Source organism: Plecotus auritus, assembly GCF_963455305.1.
Source record: "Plecotus auritus genome assembly, chromosome: 15".
Taxonomy (NCBI): Eukaryota; Metazoa; Chordata; class Mammalia; order Chiroptera; family Vespertilionidae; genus Plecotus; species Plecotus auritus.
In genome coordinates this window covers 4,143,106-4,160,312 of record NC_137781.1, presented here as the reverse complement: position 1 = coordinate 4,160,312, position 17,207 = coordinate 4,143,106, and the positions used below count along the sequence as shown (strand labels likewise).

General features: G+C 57.6%; 1 protein-coding gene across 3 annotated transcripts in view; it reads right to left on the bottom strand.

The window, feature by feature from the left end:
• MTMR10 (myotubularin related protein 10) overlaps window positions 1-17,207 on the bottom strand; it is a 29,084-nt gene that overhangs the window by 3,411 nt on the left and 8,466 nt on the right. The window contains exons 6-15 of one of the 3 annotated variants that reach the window (XM_080651806.1): window positions 13,351-13,441; window positions 8,026-8,191; window positions 6,791-6,878; window positions 6,581-6,669; window positions 5,846-5,976; window positions 5,286-5,355; window positions 3,826-3,896; window positions 2,371-2,540; window positions 961-1,131; window positions 25-207 (exon numbers count right to left, since the gene is read on the bottom strand). In XM_080651806.1, coding sequence (XP_080507932.1) covers window positions 25-207; window positions 961-1,131; window positions 2,371-2,540; window positions 3,826-3,896; window positions 5,286-5,355; window positions 5,846-5,976; window positions 6,581-6,669; window positions 6,791-6,878; window positions 8,026-8,191; window positions 13,351-13,441 — 1,230 coding nt within the window. The remainder of the gene's footprint in view (window positions 1-24; window positions 208-960; window positions 1,132-2,370; window positions 2,541-3,825; window positions 3,897-5,285; window positions 5,356-5,845; window positions 5,977-6,580; window positions 6,670-6,790; window positions 6,879-8,025; window positions 8,192-13,350; window positions 13,442-17,207) is intronic. The other 2 variants (XM_080651808.1, XM_080651807.1) reach the window with 2 other exon arrangements.

The window sequence follows — 17,207 nt, the reverse complement described above, 5'->3', positions numbered from 1 at the left end:
GTTTCTGGGAGAGCACGCCATTACCTTTGTCCGTTTGAAGGACTTCACGGAGCTGCTCCGCAGGCAGGGTGTGCTCCTCCCAACGTACAAGGGGTTGTGGAAGAGGGTGCGGTCCTTCGCGGTGAACTGGAGAGACCAGTCCCACACCGAGGGGAATTTTAAACCCTTTTCATCACCCAACTGGATGTTTTTGCTTATAGCGAATTCCTGCAAAATAAAACGTTTGAATCTCTGAAAAAGATACCAAAGATTTTCTCGCGTGAGTTCCCGGTTTTGGATGGGCCACTCGCTCGTCACCACACAGGTGGACCGTCAGACCCAGGGCCACGCAGCCCGCGAGCGCGGCACGTCTCCCCTCGGGAGAAGAGACACGCGGGCACCTCGGCCCGAGGACACGTCACAGCCTGCGTGAGCGAGCGCATTCTCCTCCTGAAGACGGAAGGACGCTGGCCCCTGGGCCACAGGCGTGTTCTGTGAGAAGTCAGATCTCACGCACGTGCTACCGCACACGCCCACGTTGTCTTACCATTGCAGCATCTTACCCCATAAGCCCATGACCGTACGTGATGCGATCGCCTGTCAGGTATGAAACTGTCTTTGCTGACGTGCATATATGCATAACCCATGGACACAGGGAGGTGAAGGCCTGGGGCAGGGGTGGCTGGAGGGCTCAATGGGGGGAAAGGGGGGACATATGTAATATTTCAACAACACAGGTTTTTTTAACAATACAATTTCTTAAAAAAATGAAAGATTAAAACTAAAACGGCCTTTGGATGGAGCGCTGCCATCTATCTAAGGGGAGAGCCCACACCACCTGTCCAGTAAGCGCAGTGCCTGGACCCCGGCCCAGGAGCAGGCGGGGCTAGTTTTAAAGGACGTATTTCAGGTGCACAGCCACGTCCTTCGAGCCGATCTCAGCGAAGCGTTAGCCACAGGCCGCCCGGCCGCCGTCCTCACCGTGCTCTGCTTCACCCGCTGGTGCGGGGAGTTGAACAGGAAGGTGCCGAACAGGGAGATGCGGGTGCTGTCGCCCAGCACGGCCAGGTAGGTCTCGGAGAACTCGAAGGCGGCCGGGTACTGGTCCAGCAGCTGCCACGTGGCGTCCAGGAACAGCAGGAACAGCGGCGACTGGCCCGTGGAACCAAAAGTGGGGTTACTAACCGCGTCCTCGGCTTCACACAAACTCATCACTGACGTGAGGAAGACACGACTAACAGAACCCCTGGCCCAGAGCCCTGGCCCCAGCCGAGCTGAGGGTCTGAGGGCGGATGAAACAGCTCGCGTCACACCCGGGAAGCTCGTTGGAGGGACGGGCACCGCAGCCCGCACTCGACACGGAGGGAGCGCACCAACAGGCCGTTTGCCCGTAGGACGGGGACAGGGAAGCGTGCCGCAGCCGCGCCTGGACACACTGGTTAAGCACATAGAGACCCACAGAAATCCCACCCAAACCCACTTCTGTAAATAGCTTTTGGTTGACCCTGCAGGCGCGGCTTCCAGAAACGTCCCCGAGTTTCAGGAAATGCCTGGCATCCCAGGCCACAGGCCGTGCCCCAAGGACAGCCAGCGGTGCCTCCTGCTGAAACAGCCTGGCGGCTCCGCTAGGGACCCGAGGCGGCACTGACCCCCCCGCCGTGACCAGCACGACCCCCTGCACGTCCATTCTGGTTCCCCAGTTTTTAACTGTGTCCCCAGGCAGCGGCAGCGCCCTTGACCGGACAAGGTGGTCACAGCGCCTGGCATATTTCTGTGGCAGAGGAAAAAGGCCCCGCCCGGGACTGGGCCGGGCGCAGTGCGTCTGCGACAAGCCCCCCACTCGTAACACAGGCGCCCACGGTACGAAAATGTGACGCTGCAGAGCGGGGTTTTCAACAATCTAACGTGCTGGCCACCTGCTTTGCGGAAGAGTGACCGCATCTCTTCAAGTATTTCCACCTTAGAGACTCCGCAGCCCCTTCCTCAGATGTCACTGTGCAGTGACAGGACCTTCAGCACATCACCCACGTGGGCGCGAGTCCACCCGTCAGCCCCGGACTACGAGCTGCGCCGTGTTACGTGCAGCATTTAAAAAGTGCCCCCGTCACCCGGCCGGCATGGCTCAGCGGTGGAGCGTCGACCTAGGAACCAGGAGGTCACAGGTTCCATTCCCGGTCAGGGCACACGCCCGGGTTGCGGGCTCGATCCCCAGTGGGGGTTGTGCAGGAGGCAGCCGATCCGTGATTCCCTCTCATCACTGATGTTTCTCTCTCCCCCCCTCTCCCTTCCCCTCTGAAATCAATAAAAATGTATTAAAAATAACAAAAAGCCCCGTCCCTCCCAGGGGCACACCCCCGCCCCCGCAGACGGCGTCAGCACGAGCTGCGTTACCTCCTTCTCCGACCTCTTCAGGTGGTTGCACCTGTCCAGGAACTGGTAACCCGACATCACCCACTCCTTCTGTATCAGACTCTGGAAGCCGGGGATGGTCCGGAAGTAGGGATCCAGCATCACTTGCACAAGAGACGCAACAATGCAGCTCAAGTCTCTGCCCTCCTCCTCTGTCAGATAAACGGAGAGAAATGAGGACACCGAACAGCGCGGAGGACGGGGAAGAAGGGAGAGTGGGCGAGTGCGTGCTGTGAGGTGTCAGCAACTCTCAAACAGTCAGCCTAAACAATTTTCTTAAATAAATGAATAACAAAAAACCCTCTAAAACTGTGTGCTCACTAAAAGTGATGGACTTGCACGTGCAGAAAGGGTGAATTTCACAGCATGTAAGCTGTACCTCCATAAACTTTAAGAGAACACATCTGTAAGGCAGTGTTAGCAGGGTGCGGGCCATTTGCGGACGTGCCGAGAGGAACCCTGCAGCGGCTGTCCGCCCACCAGCGAGCGAGACACTCCCTTGGGCTCCGCGCTCACACTGACTGGACCGCCAACCACGACTGGGAAGAGCGCACTACTATGGCTCCCCGAGGCTTTTAAACATCTTTACTGACGTCGTGGCATTTGAGAGCTGGCAAAAATACCTCTGTGAGCTGCGGCAGCATTGTGCGTTCACATCCTACGCGATGTGAATTTAGCGTATCATCAGGAAGCTCGTGGTTTATCAAACCTTATCCATAAGCTTAGCAATTCTGTCAGCTATGGAGTCATTCAATACATAAGTACGTTTTGCTAACGGAAAGATTTTATATTGCAATTATTCCTGCTAACCAGTAGACAGAATTCACATTGCTGGCTATCCGCATAGGTCAATTTCTTGACACCAAACTGTTTCTGCAGGCGTCCTCAAACTACGGCCCGCGGCCCGCCGAGGTCATGGATCCGGCCCGCCGGGTGCCGCTGCCTGTCCTGCTTAGCAGCGGACTCGTCCCGGGCCCGCAGTGCGCATAGGAATTTGTTCATCGTTTTTTTTTTTAAACTATAGTCCGGCCCTCCATCGGTCTGAGGGACAGTGAACTGGCCCCCTGTTTAAAAAGTCTGAGGACCCCTGCTTTAGAGGCACACCGAGCCGGAGCCGGAGCATTTACCCCCCAATCGGTATGAGTGAGGCACATGGCAGGATTAGAGAAAGCATGCTTGGCCAAGACTGACACACGCGTGACCCCAGTAAGGACTGTGAGCGCCTTCCCCAGCGCAGGGAGGAAGACGCACACCGGGCAGGAAGCTGCCGCCCTCCTGCTCTCCCACGTGCAGTCTCTGTGCCCGTTTCGCTCCAACGTGTGCGACCTGGAGTGTGTTCGGAGTCGTCAGTAAGAGATGGCTGAGATTAAAGACACGGCCTTGAACGTGGACGGTGGTGCCCACGCTGGCTGGTGACGCACCACAGCAGGGAGTTACCTTGGAGGACCACAGAGAGCCGCCTGCTTTCTAGGGTGTACACAAGCTCTGCCGAGTGTCTCAGGAATGCCCTGGGAAGCAGAGAGAAAAAATACTGTGAAAAGCCCATTTCCACTATGAAGGTTTTTTTTAAAGGCCTTGAAATCAAGTAAATCTAATCTTTCACTATACACATTTGTATTCTCAATAACCTTTGTGAATTTCATCAGTATTTATGTGATTCTTCAACAGAGGACAGTCTGGTTTTTCTATCAGGGAAACTCACTGACGTTTTAGAGAAGGAAAGAGCTGATTTAGACAACTTTCTTGAAATGATGAGAGACAGAGATGGAGAGAGATCAGGGGCTGCCAGGGAATGGGGTGGGAAGGGCGTGGGCGTGCCACTCTGAACGGGCAGGAGGGAGCCTGTGGTGATGGGGGTGTACTTTGACTGTGGCGGTGGTCACAGGGATGTAGACATGTGATAAAACCGCCCAGAACCCCCCCAACCCCCCTCCCCCGCCCCGAGCATGTATAACTGCTGTAGTGAGGACGCCTGCAGCCTGTCCCCCGTCCATTTCCTGCTGCCGCACCACAGCCGCGTTTCGTAAGATGCGGCCATGGGGAGGCTGGGGAAGATGCTGGCTCTTTGAACAGTTTTTGCACCTCCTGTGAGTCTGTAATCCTCTATATATAAAATCCTAGTATGCAAACGGATCCAACGGCAGAACCGAACAACCGGTCGCTATGATGTGCACTGGCCACCAGGGGGCGTGTGCGGAACATGGCAGGCGTCAGCCCCAGAGGGATGGTGGAGCAGGTGAGCGGGGCGCCAGTTACTGTTACCGGGCGAGCCTCTGGTGCTTACTGAAAATGCTTTGCTCCTGCACACCGCGGTCCCACCCAGCACTCGCTCCTGCTGCCAGCCGGATCACTCGGCACCGTCAGCGGGTGCGAGCGGCGGCTGCCAGCCCTGATTGCCCCTCAGGGCTTCTCCACCTCCCCCCGCTCCTGAGGGGTGGTCGGGGCTGGCAGCCGCCGCTCACACCCACTGCCAGCGCCCGGCCCCAGTCCTGATGGCAGCGGGTGCGAGCGGCTAAAACCACGTGCTCTGAACCCCTGCTCCTGAGGGGCGATCGGGGCAGCAGCCGCCGCTCCCACCTGCTGACGGCACTGGCCCCGCTCACGCCCGCGGCTGGCACCGGCCCCAATCGCTCCGCGCCGTCAGTGGGTGCAAGCGGGGCCGGCACTGTCAGCACACGGGAGCGGCGGGGGCAGGAGTGGGTCTGCTGGCAGACAGGGGACCGGGGGGCCGCGGTGGGAGGGGCTGGGTGGGGGCACAGAGGATTGGCCGAGACCCACCCCTGTGCCCACCTCAGCCTCGAGGCCCACAGCTCCTTTCAAGGTGCACAAGTTCGTGCACTGGGCCCCTAGTTTCAAAATATAAAGTCAAAGAAAAAGAGGAAGGTAGTTGTACAAACCTCACATGTTCTAGCCACCGAGTGCTTTCCAGTGAGGATAACCATCTCTCCTCGGTTTCTTCAAAAGGCTCTGTAATAACACACCATTATATCGGCATGCAGTTACGTGCACGCGCACACACACACACAGACATGCTTTCAGGCATTTTCAGCTTAATCTTACATGATTATCACCAGAGTTAAGTGGTCAGTCATTTTTAATATTTAAAAGTGGCTTAAGTCTCCGTGAGTCTGTACGGCAGCAAGTGGTTTTTTCCTAAAAGCACCCCACCCACCCTACCTGTCATGATCTGAAGGTGATTTACTGGGTTCATCTTCCCTCCCAAACGGAAAGCATTTGTTTGCACTTCACTCTCTAAGCGCCCCTGACCTTCTTATCCAGTAATAATTTGTACAAACATTTCCATAAACCTCTACTTAAGTAAGTCTATTTCTACAATTTTAAGGAATATCACTTTTCCTGACATGCCTCATACAATGCTGTACTCCCCCACTCACTACGCACACAAATATATGTATGTATGTGTGTATATATATATATATAATAAAAAAGACATTACCGTTAACACACAGGTGTTTAAGCTTTACAAAAGCCGCTTGTATTTCCTGGATGTTGGGCAGGGTCTTATCCAGATCGGACTTATAAACATCACTCCTCTGCGGGTGACTCTTAGTGATGGCGTTACAAATCCTAATGAAGACAAAGTCCGTTAGTCACTGGTCACTCATTTATTCCACATGCATTTCCCGAACACTTCCCAGAACCAATCACTGCCCTAAGCGTTGGGGACAGAGATGAACGTGACAGGCCAGGCCTCCACCTCCATGGCTTTCCCTTCCTGGGGGGAGGTGGGGTAAATGAGGAACTAGCGGGCTGTGGTGAGCCCTGAGGGTGGTGTGTTCAGGTGAGCCCTGTGGTTAGAAAAGCCCCGGGTAGCTGATGCTGAAGCCAAACCCGAGAAGACTAGGCGCCATCGCAGACCTGGGGGAAGGGTCTAGGTGGACGGACAGCTGGTGCCAAGGGCCTGTGGCAGGACCCCGCTGAGAGGACGTGTGTGAAGTGACAGGAGGAGGTGTGGCTCGGACGCAGGAAGGAAAGAGAAAGAGGAAGGTGTCGGGAGGGACCCCAGGTTCTGAGAGCAGCTGGGGGAGGCGCGGTGGCCGTGTCTGGAGATGGTCTTGGACGTGATGAGCTGATGGGGCCTCTGAGCTTCTTCCCTAGGCCTGGGCGAGCTAACACAACCAGCCAGTCCCACTAGTGTCAGCTGGTCAGCAGGGCACTGTGTGGTGAGCACCTCTGGTCGATCTTCCGCTGCTGCAGCAGGTCCTTGACGAGGGCCGTCCGCACCAGGGCACTGCCGTTCGGGTGGCTCCAGCTCCAGAGCTGGAAGGAAGAGGGCCTCGCGTGACCGGGCGGGAGACGGGGACCGGGCGGGAGACGGGGCCTCGCGGGACCGGGCGGGAGACGGGCATCCGTGCTCTGAAGCCCATCAGCTGTCACTCACCGGCATCCTTCTTCCGACAAAAGAGTGGGAAAAGGTCTTCAGGTCCTGGTCGGCCAAGGAGCTGGGCACCACGAAGTATTCTGGAAGGCTGAGGGGGAAGCAAACCACACCATCAGGCCCCGGGCTTTGGGCAGGGTCAGGGTGCCCTTTGACCCCACGTGTCATCAAACCCATTCCTCCCCCCGGAATGTGCACCCCACTCCGCAGCCATCCAGCGGACACCGTGAGGACACTGCCCTTCCCAGACATCTCGACCTAAAGCGTGTCTGATGTGGCCAAGGACCAGACCGTCCCATGACAGCAGGGAAAAGCCGAAGGAGGTATTGGGGATGTGATCCAGAACGACTGTCAAGCAGACAGGATTTAAAAGCATACCCACCTTTGTTCTCCTGACGGCTAAGGCACGTGAAGCCAAGCAAACCCACAAATCTCCCAAGAAGCTGCAGCGCCCTCCCCACTCCCTCCTCCATCCGCCCCCCCATCCAAAGACAGGCCGACTCCAGGACCCCACCCGACAGCAGTTACTCGTGGGCAGCCCGGGCCACGTAAGACACCTCCTCTCTCTCCTCCACGCGGCCGGCAGGTGGACAGGCAGGCCGCGCCGGCCCAGGCAGGTGCTTCTCAACACGGCCGGGCTGGCTGCCGCTGGGTCCCCGCCAGTCACATCACAGTGACGCCCAGACCCGCGGGGTGAAGCAGGAGGTGCAAAGCGCCTCGCACTGAGCGAGTCCCTTGCCAGAACCCTGAACCTGAACCTAATGACTTCCCGATGAAAGCTCTGGGTGGAGCCGACGTGTCACAGGAGGGACAGGAGACAGAGGAACACTCTGAAGGGCACCGCTGGGAAAACCAGCAATATCGAGAAAGTGGAAAATTCTACAGAACAAACGACCAGGTTTTGGAAAGAAAAAAATAGCAGGTAACAGGGTGGGCGGAGGCTGTCATCCGTCTAAAGGCCGAGAGTCCTCCCAAGCAAGGTCACTGGGCTCCTGACCTGGACAAACTGCCCCTAAGACATTTACGAGATGCAACCCCCACACACTGACTGCGTTACCCACGACAGCAGGAAGGCCTGCCAATTTCTTTCAGTGGAGACTGGTGCTATCGTTACGTTAAAAAAAGCCCTATCGTCACTATAAAATAGCCATTAAAGCATTATTAACACTACCCGTGCACCAGAGCTGGAAGTGATCCGTGCCCGCAGAGCCTGCTGTCACGCATGTGCCGGGACTCACCACGTGGATATCATGTAGCCCTCGTTAACGGAGCACACTCTCCACCCGGAAGCGCCTGTCCGCTTCACTTCGCGGTCCCAGTCGGAGTACGTCTCAAAGAGGGGCGTCTTCTGGCTGCTGCCAGCCCCGCCGCCACCGCCCGTGGGGACCCCGTTGAGTGTGCTGGCTACGAGGAAAAGCAGTGTCAGTGGGTTTGTTTTCCCAGCCCCGCCTCCAACGTGCCCGTCCTCCCTCCTGTCGCCAACACCCTCAGGTGGCGCCTCGTCCCTCTAGTCCGGTGCGTCTCTCCCCGAGTGTCTCCCTCCTCCCTCTTGTCCGGTGAGTCTCTCCCCGTGTCTCCCTCCTCCCTCTAGTCCGGTGCGTCTCTCCCCGAGTGTCTCCCTCCTCCCTCTTGTCCGGTGCGTCTCTCCCCGTGTCTCCCTCCTCCCTCTTGTCCGGTGCGTCTCTCCCCGTGTCTCCCTCCTCCCTCTTGTCCGGTGCGTCTCTCCCCGTGTCTCCCTCCTCCCTCTTGTCCGGTGCGTCTCTCCCCGTGTCTCCCTCCTCCCTCTTGTCCGGTGAGTCTCTCCCCGTGTCTCCCTCCTCCCTCTTGTCCGGTGCGTCTCTCCCCGTGTCTCCCTCCTCCCTCTTGTCCGGTGAGTCTCTCCCCGTGTCTCCCTCCTCCCTCTTGTCCGGTGAGTCTCTCCCCGTGTCTCCCTCCTCCCTCTTGTCCGGTGAGTCTCTCCCCGTGTCTCCCTCCTCCCTCTTGTCCGGTGAGTCTCTCCCCGTGTCTCCCTCCTCCCGGCAGCCTGCCCCGGGCGCCCTCCCTCAGAGCACCACTCCGTGCTGTCCTCGCCGTCCCCTCCTGAGCACCTTCCCCTGTCCTGGCTCCGTCTCCAGCGCCTCCCTGGTCCCTCTGGACCACGCCAGCATTTCCCTCCTCTCTTTCCTGGCCACCTGCCCCAGCGCTTCCTCGCCCTTTACTGTCTCCTTAGCATCCACTGTCTCCCACCCCTGCCGTTCTGCGGAAGCCATTCACGAGCCTCCCTCATCCCTCTGCCCCAAATTGTGGCGAAATCCAGGTCATTGCTCCTGTTCTCCACCCAACTGGCACCTCTGCTCCCAGGCCCTCAAACCATCACCTTCTAACAGCACTTCCCCCCGCTGCCGCGGCTCACCGCACAGTTCCGCCCTCTCCACCCACTGCTTTCCTGAGTGGAGCCCACAGGGACCCCTCGCCTGCACCACAGAGCCGGGCCCTACGGCACTGGCAGAAAGGCCGGGCTTGAAGCTCCGGAGCAGGGGCCCTCGCTACCCGGGAGCACTGCTCTCCCCGGAGCACGACCACCCCGGGAAGAGGGCCCACCAGGCAGCCCCGCCTCCTGCCGGTCTGGTGGCAGAGGGCACACCTTTCTGGTCCAGCGTCTCCGGGGCGGGGTGCACGGGGGCAGGCCTCGCAGCTGACGCCCCCGACACTGTTGCGCTGCACTTGTCAACAGCGGCCTGACCTGGCTTTCCCACCATTCCCTGGCCCCGTTCTCGGTACAGCCATGAAAACCCTCGCTCGTCCATGGAGAGGCCACGCCCATTCCAACACTGTCTTCCCTGAGCAGGCGACTCTGGGTTATGAAGGGTCTTCCTGCCGGGCGAGGAATCTGGAATTCTATCCCGTAAATTAGGGGGGGACGTCCAGCCCTCGGCTGCAGAAGGCCCAGGATAGCATTCGGTCTGGCCCTGCCCAGGCAGCAGGGGTGAGTTAACTGACCCCCAGCGCAGGCTAATTCCCAAGCTGACAGTTTCGTATGCCCGCAGATGATGTCACAAGTGCCCCATGGCCCTTGGCAGGAGAAGGTCCCCACCCCCGCAGGAAGTGCCCCGAATTGCCCACTGGTTCTGACTCTGAGAACGGAAGCGCTAACCCTAAGCGCGCACGCTGGAGACCACCCGTCTCGGCGCCTCCCCACAACGCAGGACCTGCACGGACTTCCAGGCCAGGCCCGCTGCGGACAGAGGTCCCGGGAACCACATCCCACAGAAAGAGACTCGATACTGAAAACCCAAGCGACCAAGGTGAGGGGGGCCCACGGGATGGGCTTGCCGTGCAGGGAACGCCTGACCGAGTGTAGCACCTGCTTGCGATGGAAAACCACCAACTAGCAAATGGGAACCAAAGGGAATGTGCTTCACCTGAGAGAGGGATTTATCAGAAACACACAGCAAGCAGCATCCGGACCAGCTCCAGGAACAGACGACGGCCTGTCACTACCTCCATCCAACACTGAGGGCCCCGAGGTCCTCGCCGCACGAGACCATCGCCACCAAACCGGAAGCAGGAAGCTCACACTCAATTCTGTGAGCGCTACGGCAGCGGGCTGGCAGCACACTCCCAGCCGAGAGTCTAAAACCGAACCCTGTTCAGGGCTCTGAAATGACAGGCTTCAGCGCACCAGGCTGAGAACTCGCTACCTCTGGACGAAAAGAAAGCCCGTCCCTCCGATGACGCTGCGGAATTAGATGCCGCGGAAAAGGCGAAAGCAGAGCTGTGACCGCTCAGATGCTCGAGGCGGTGAGTCAGCACAGGGGCTCGAACCCGGGCCGTGAACTTGGGGGCCTGGGGCCGGGCCAGGGCCTCGGATGCACGTGGGGGGTTAGGAACCTCCAGCGTGCAGGAGACAGCTGCACTGGGGATCTCAAAGACTGAGAAGAACAAACTTGGAGTCCCTATACCGTCTCCAGTGAGCTGGTCCCCTAAGCGTGAAAGTTTCCAACGAGCACCCGAGGGGAGTGGAACCCTGAGACCATGTTAAGAAGACGAACCTCACTGAAATCGAGCTGTCCCGCTGGGAGGCCACAGCAGTTGAGTATGCCGCGGACCAGAGCTGCTGGCTGAGGCCGAAGGTCACGCATGACCCCTTATCGCTTTGTAACAAGGATGCGTCTGTGCTTTTTGGACAGCCTTTGCCCACTCATCAGCTGACTGAGGAACACAGCCTCGTGGCTTCTTTCCAGTTCAAAGGCACCATTGTTCCCTCGGCCGCGGGGACGAGCGGCGTGCGCTGGGGGTGCGGGCAGCTCGCTGAGCTCCAGGACCGCACAGAAGGGCCGGGTGACTGCGGAGCGCCTCGGAGATGCTCTGCGCTCATTCCCGCCTCCGTCACTGCCGCCATGTGGGGGAACAGCTCCGAGTGAGAGCCAGGACCGCCTAAGACTCCTCTCGGAGAACGGCGGGGACATCCTCCGCCTTCAGGCCTTCCTGGTGCCAACAGCTCTGTCACCGCCCTGCCTGCAAAAAGGACTTCTTTAACCCGCCCGAGCCCAGATGCCATCCAGAGGCCCAGGGGGGTACTGGGCATCTCTCACGCCCAGTCGTGGCCTCTGACCGCACCGTGTGGGATTCTCAGGCTCCGTCAGACCCCGAAGAAGCCGCTGATGCTTCTGCAACAGCACGGAGGGCGTCAAAGGCTCTGAGGAACCTTCACAAAACACTGGCCAAGTGTCACGCTTATGAGGTACTTGTCAGAGGAGGAGGAGGATGTAAAGGAAATGCTCCTGAACGCTTTAAGTATCACGTACCGATGCTATCAACAAGCTAGACGTAAGGAGATACAGAGAACGGACTGATGCGCACAAGGAAACTCAGGGGAAGAGTCTGGGCTGAATAAACTAGTTGAGGTCTATTAACCCAGAGAGGCCCCCGGGACTGGAGGAAGAAAACTGAAAGGAAGTGAAGCAGCAGCAGGTCAGCCAATGCAGAACGAAGCTCCTGAGCCTGAGGTCGAGGACCTGTACGCTGGGCCCCGCCGCTTCTACCAGAAAAGCAGCATCAGCAAGAACCGGCCTGGATCATAAAGAAACGTAAGCGGGAACCAGAGACTGTCCTACAACTCCTGTACCCCTGAAACATCCCTTCCAGCTGCTGTCCTTGACCGTGACCTGGACCGTGACCCCGATGATCACATCGACAGCTCGGGGCTGACCCAAAGGGAGACTCTCCTGACTGACAGTCAGGACCGATGCTGCTTTTACACAATAAGGAGTTTCTTTACGTTCAGAAGTGAACTTACATCAACTGTGTTGTTCCAGTCTAGATTACAGTTACATTTTGATAAGAAACTGTCATACTCCACAAACATTGTGCCACGAGGAAAAAGCTCCGTTCTGACAAGCATGACCTTCACGTGTCCTCCACGGAAGATCCTTCCCCGGTGTCTTCCAAAGCAGTGAGGCTGCCCGCATGCCGCACAGTGCAGGTACTGGTCCCATCGTAGTGCACTTACAGTCCAGTGGCACTGCAATACCTTTCACTGCGCAGGTCACTTAAATCACTACCACATGTGCTGAGGCAACAAAACGTCAAGACCAGCACAATTAATAATTTATAAGATTCCCTCCAGACCATGCTGGGGTGAACGGACCTTTCATTATAAATATGTAACTGATTTATTTCTCTTCTGTGAAGAGGGGGCGACCACGTGACTCAGTAAGAAGCGGTCGTGCGGTCGCTAGCCCACAAGGGGCTGATATAAGGGATGACCTCTTCATTTTCTCTCCGTTCTTTTATGAGGTTTTAAGAAATGGTTGATTACAATTACATTAGTATATAGAACTAATGTACAGAATTACATGACCATCTGGACTTCTCCTTGGTGATGTCATGGCTGACACAGGTATGTGGACAGAACTATTTTACATTTATAAAAACGGCCTCGCCCCAGCCCGTTTGGCTCAGTGGATAGAGCGTCGGCCTGCAGACTGAAGGGTCCCGGGTTTGATTCCGGTCAAGGGTGTTGGCCTCAGTTGCAGGCTCGATCCCTGGCCCTGGTTGGGTGCATGCAGGAGGCAACCCATCGGTGTGTCTCTCTCATCATTGATATTTCTCTCTCTCTCTCTCCCCCCCTCCCCCTTCCTCTATGGAATCAATAAAACAAACCCCGCCTCTTCCTTCCGTCAATCTCGTTCTGTTGTGAAGCCCACTGAAAAGTGTCACCACCTGTTTCTGAAATCACCCCTTGCCAGAAAAGACTATGCGTTTCAAACAGCTCTTCATTTCCGGCCAGGTTTCTTAAGAGATGAGGGTAACTGAAGCTCCCGTTAGAAGAGGGAGAGTGCACCCATCCCCGTCACAAACACAAGCCGAGGCCGTGCGGACGTGGGCCCGCTGCCTGTGACAGCGGCTCTCAGGCCGTGCCTGCCGCGGCCTCAGGAACACCGACCGGCCCTCCCTCCCGGCGGGACGCTAGCGATCCCACAGCCCCCAAGGCGCAGCCGCAGGCGGCTTCTGAGGAACATGAGAATAAAATCGACACAATGCAAAGGGACAGTCACAATATGGAACATTTTCATATTTACCTGAGTTGTGGTATTTTTTCCCAACATATTCAAAGGCAAAGAGTAGCTGGAGGTCTGTTGGCTGGGAATAATGAGCTATGGCAAGGCATACCTAGGAAAGATTCTACATTTAGAATTCCATGTTAACACACGCAGGCAAACGAAATGTACATTAGGGCCTTGGCTATGGGCGCATCCTGGGGCAGGGACCAGAGGGACTTACTTCCATGCTGTTCTGTGGACCTGGAATGTGGAAGACCCCTCAGGGCCAGGTGTCTCACTCACTGCTGCACCCCAAGACCCTGTTTAATCTTTAGTGAGCAGACGGCATTCAGCAAGTGCTTGCTGAGTTGAACTTTAACAGGAAAGTAATTTCATTCAAATAAGTGACCCTTGAAAACCAGAGAAGCATTCTCCCAAAGGCAGTGACACTCCCACCCCTAAAAGAGAGAAAGCCTCGGCTAGCGCGTCTGCAAAATGGAGACGCAGCTGCAGCCGGGCAGGGACCGCTCGCCCGCATGCGCGCGTGGCCCCCGGGGAGGGTCAGGCCTGAAACGTGCTGCTCATCCTTCGCAGCTGCTGCGGGTAGAATGCCCTGTGCTGCCGAGGCCTGGACTGGAAGGTGGGAGGAAACACTGAGGTGAGCGAGAAGGAAGAAGCGGAAGACGACGCAAGCGGAGAGGACAGCAGAGCCCTCACTGAAAAGGAGTCAAGGTCGCCCGGCAGGAAAAGCGTGAAGCCGGCACACACAGCTGACAGCGAGCAAGCAAGAAGGGCGTTGTTAGTTGTTAGCTGTTAGCCTGGGGTGGGCTGATGCAGGTTCTGTTAACGGGTAGGTGTGTCAGCTTCTGGCTTAAGAGACAGTGAAAAAGCTTCCGACGGAACGCTTCCTGCCCTGCTCACACACAGCTCAGAAGACGGAGGTTATTGTTCGCTTTGGTGTTGACCAAAACAAGAAGCACCAACTTCCTGAAACGTGAAGAACATCTCCTTGTCCTCAGGGCCCGCAGCCCAGCCCTGTGAGTCCCCAACAGCACGCAGGCGCTCTTGCGTGCACGCAGCCCGCAGCTGCCCAGCAGCTCCCTGGAAGCACTGCTTCTGGCAAAACCTACTGCGCGCTGCGCCCTCCACAGTCCCCATCGCTGCTGGTCCTCTGCTGCGCTTTTCTCACGACTGTCTTCCGGTTCAGTCCGTTCCTCCGCACGGCCTCAGCCACATCTGTGAGCTCCGCCCACCTGGTGGCATCCCTGTGGCTTCCCTCGTTCTGAAAACAATCCCCAACGCTTAGGAACCCCCCCCCCCCGGAGGTGGATGCCCACCCACAACTCTGCTCTCGGGATGTAACCTGCTGTGGCTCCCAGACCCTCCACAGCAACGTCACCTCCCTGACTCCACACGCCGGCTCTCCTCTCCCAGGCAGCCCTCGCCTTCCCAGCATCCCCTCAGTGGCTCGGCACATGCTCCGTCTGACCTGGCCCAGCCACCTTCCCTGCCACACGCTGCGGGGAACCGCTCCCCACCGCCCCCCACCAAGGTCGTCCCATCAGAGCTGCGAGAGACAGTAAACGTCAGACACGGGCTGTGTCTTCCTCCCGCGGCGAGTCCATTCCTCAGGCTAGCTGCCCATCCCTCACCCACCCAGCCGCCAGGGACCGAGCCTCCCCGTCCTAGCCCTGGGGAGGCGGCCGTGAGCCAGAGAGACACAACCCGTCCTCACTAAGCGTGGGTTCCAGTGGGGAGACAGACAGTCAATAAGAGAATGAGGCAAGTCGGAGTCAGAGCATTCTGAGGGCTCCGGGAGCCGGGAACCCAGCAGGAGGGCATCGAGCGCGCAGTGGGGAGGACGGGGCAGGTTAGCGATGGAGAGGCAGCGAGCGGGCCCTCACTGCAGACCCCAGCGAGACCTGGCGACTCCGCATTCGCCATCTCGGCAGAGCTTCCTGCGCTGGAAGTCCTAGCTGACAAAACGAGTTAGTGATATAACAAGGAGATGCTCCGGCCAGCGGCTCTGTGCCGCTCTCAGACTTCAGAAAGCAGTCACATGCCACTGGTGCAGAGGTCCTCAAACTTTTTAAACAGGGGCCAGTTCCCTGTCCCTCAGGCCGTTGGAGGGCCGGACTAGAGTTTAAAAAAAAAAACTATGAACAAATTCCTATGCGCAATGCGGGCCCGGGACGCGTCGGCTGCTACACAGGACAGGCAGCGGCACCCGGCGGGCCGGATCAATGTCCTCGGCGGGCCGCATGTGGCCCGCGGGCCGTAGTTTGAGGACGCCTGGGTTAGAGTGTGCTTCTATGGCAGGGGTGGGCAAACTTTTTGACTCGAGGGCCACAATGGGTTCTTAAACGGGACCGGAGGGCCGGAACAAAAGCATGGATGGAGTGTTTGTGTGAACTAATAAAAATTCAAAGTAAAGGAGCGGAGGGGAGAGCAGGAGAACCGGATAGAACAGCCGGATCCAGCCCGCGGGCCGTAGTTTGCCCACGGCTGGATGGCCATAGAGCAGAAACCAACAAGAACTATCTGCTAGGCCCAACCCCACACAGCCCATCCTAGGAGCCCTTAAACACGGCACCTCACACAGAAGGGTTAGGAGACAAGTGTTACGTCGAAGAGCACGGGCAGGAGAGAGGACTGTAAAACACGGGGAGGCAGGCGCAGTCTGACCACGCGCACGTGGTGGACTGGGCGCGGGGGGCCCGGCTGAGCTGGGTGCTGGGTGGAGGGGTCACGAGAGTGCAGAGCTCCTGGGGCTGATCGAGGGCGTCCTGGGAGCCAGACAGGCACCTACACGTGTGCCCTGGGCTGCGCTCCGGGTGCTGGTCTCGGGCGCTCAGAGAAGGGGGCCAGGGACCCACTTCCCTCGGCTTTCCCGGACTCTCTCTGTTAAAAGCCTCCGCCCACACGCCTGGCTCCCATCACCAAGTCTGGAGGACTTTCAAAAGTAGGTCTCATTTGCATACGTAATTATTCTCATGATGCAATGTCCTCCCTCAGCATCACACGGTTTGCCCCGCAGAGAGCTCGGAACCTGTGATTTTCAAACCACTCACTAAGTCAGCATTCCCAGGGAAAACGCAGCACTTGCGCTTCCAGGAGAGAACACCAGGCTGGCGCTTCCCCACTCACCTAACTTTAGGTGAAACCTTCCCTTGAAACGAAAGTGAGCTAGAATTTTTGTTCTTAACTCACGAAGGAATGGAGCTCTGGCAGCCACATGCGACGTAACCCCCCGTGCTGGAAGACGAGCAAATCAGGGCAAAGTGCTCTCTTTACATTCCCAGCGCCTTCTCTCCCCTGCACGCCCCGCCCCAGGACCAACAAAAGGACTGCGTCTGCGGCAGCACGCTTTCAGATGTGCCAGAAACGGGTCCTGGGCCTAGAAAGCCGGCCTGGCTGGCGTGTGTGGATGGTCCAATGTGCCCCCCACTTCCAAGCCGCCCAGCGGACAAGGGACACCCTGACTCTGTCATCCATCTGGCAGCTGGTCCTTTATGTGGGAACATCTTTTATGTCGCTACTTTGTACTGTGACTTAATTCCCATTTGTTGGTGCTTTATTTTCTCAACTAGACCTAGCACACTGCTCTGACATCAACAACGGCCAGCGAGGCCTCTGGACGGCTCAGGAGCAGGCCAGACCGTTATGATTCCCCGTCACCGGAAGTGTCGCCTGAAAGATCCGGTCGAGAGTGGGAGCAATGTAAACTTTCTGGAAGAATGCTGGGCCACTGTATCAAGTTCTTTCTTTAAAAATATCCTGTCCCAGCCCTACCTGGTGTGGCTCAGTGGACAGAGCGTCGGCCTATGGACTGAAGGGTCCCAGGTTCGATTCTGGCCAAGGGCACATGCCTGGGCTGTGGGCTCAGTTCCAAGTAG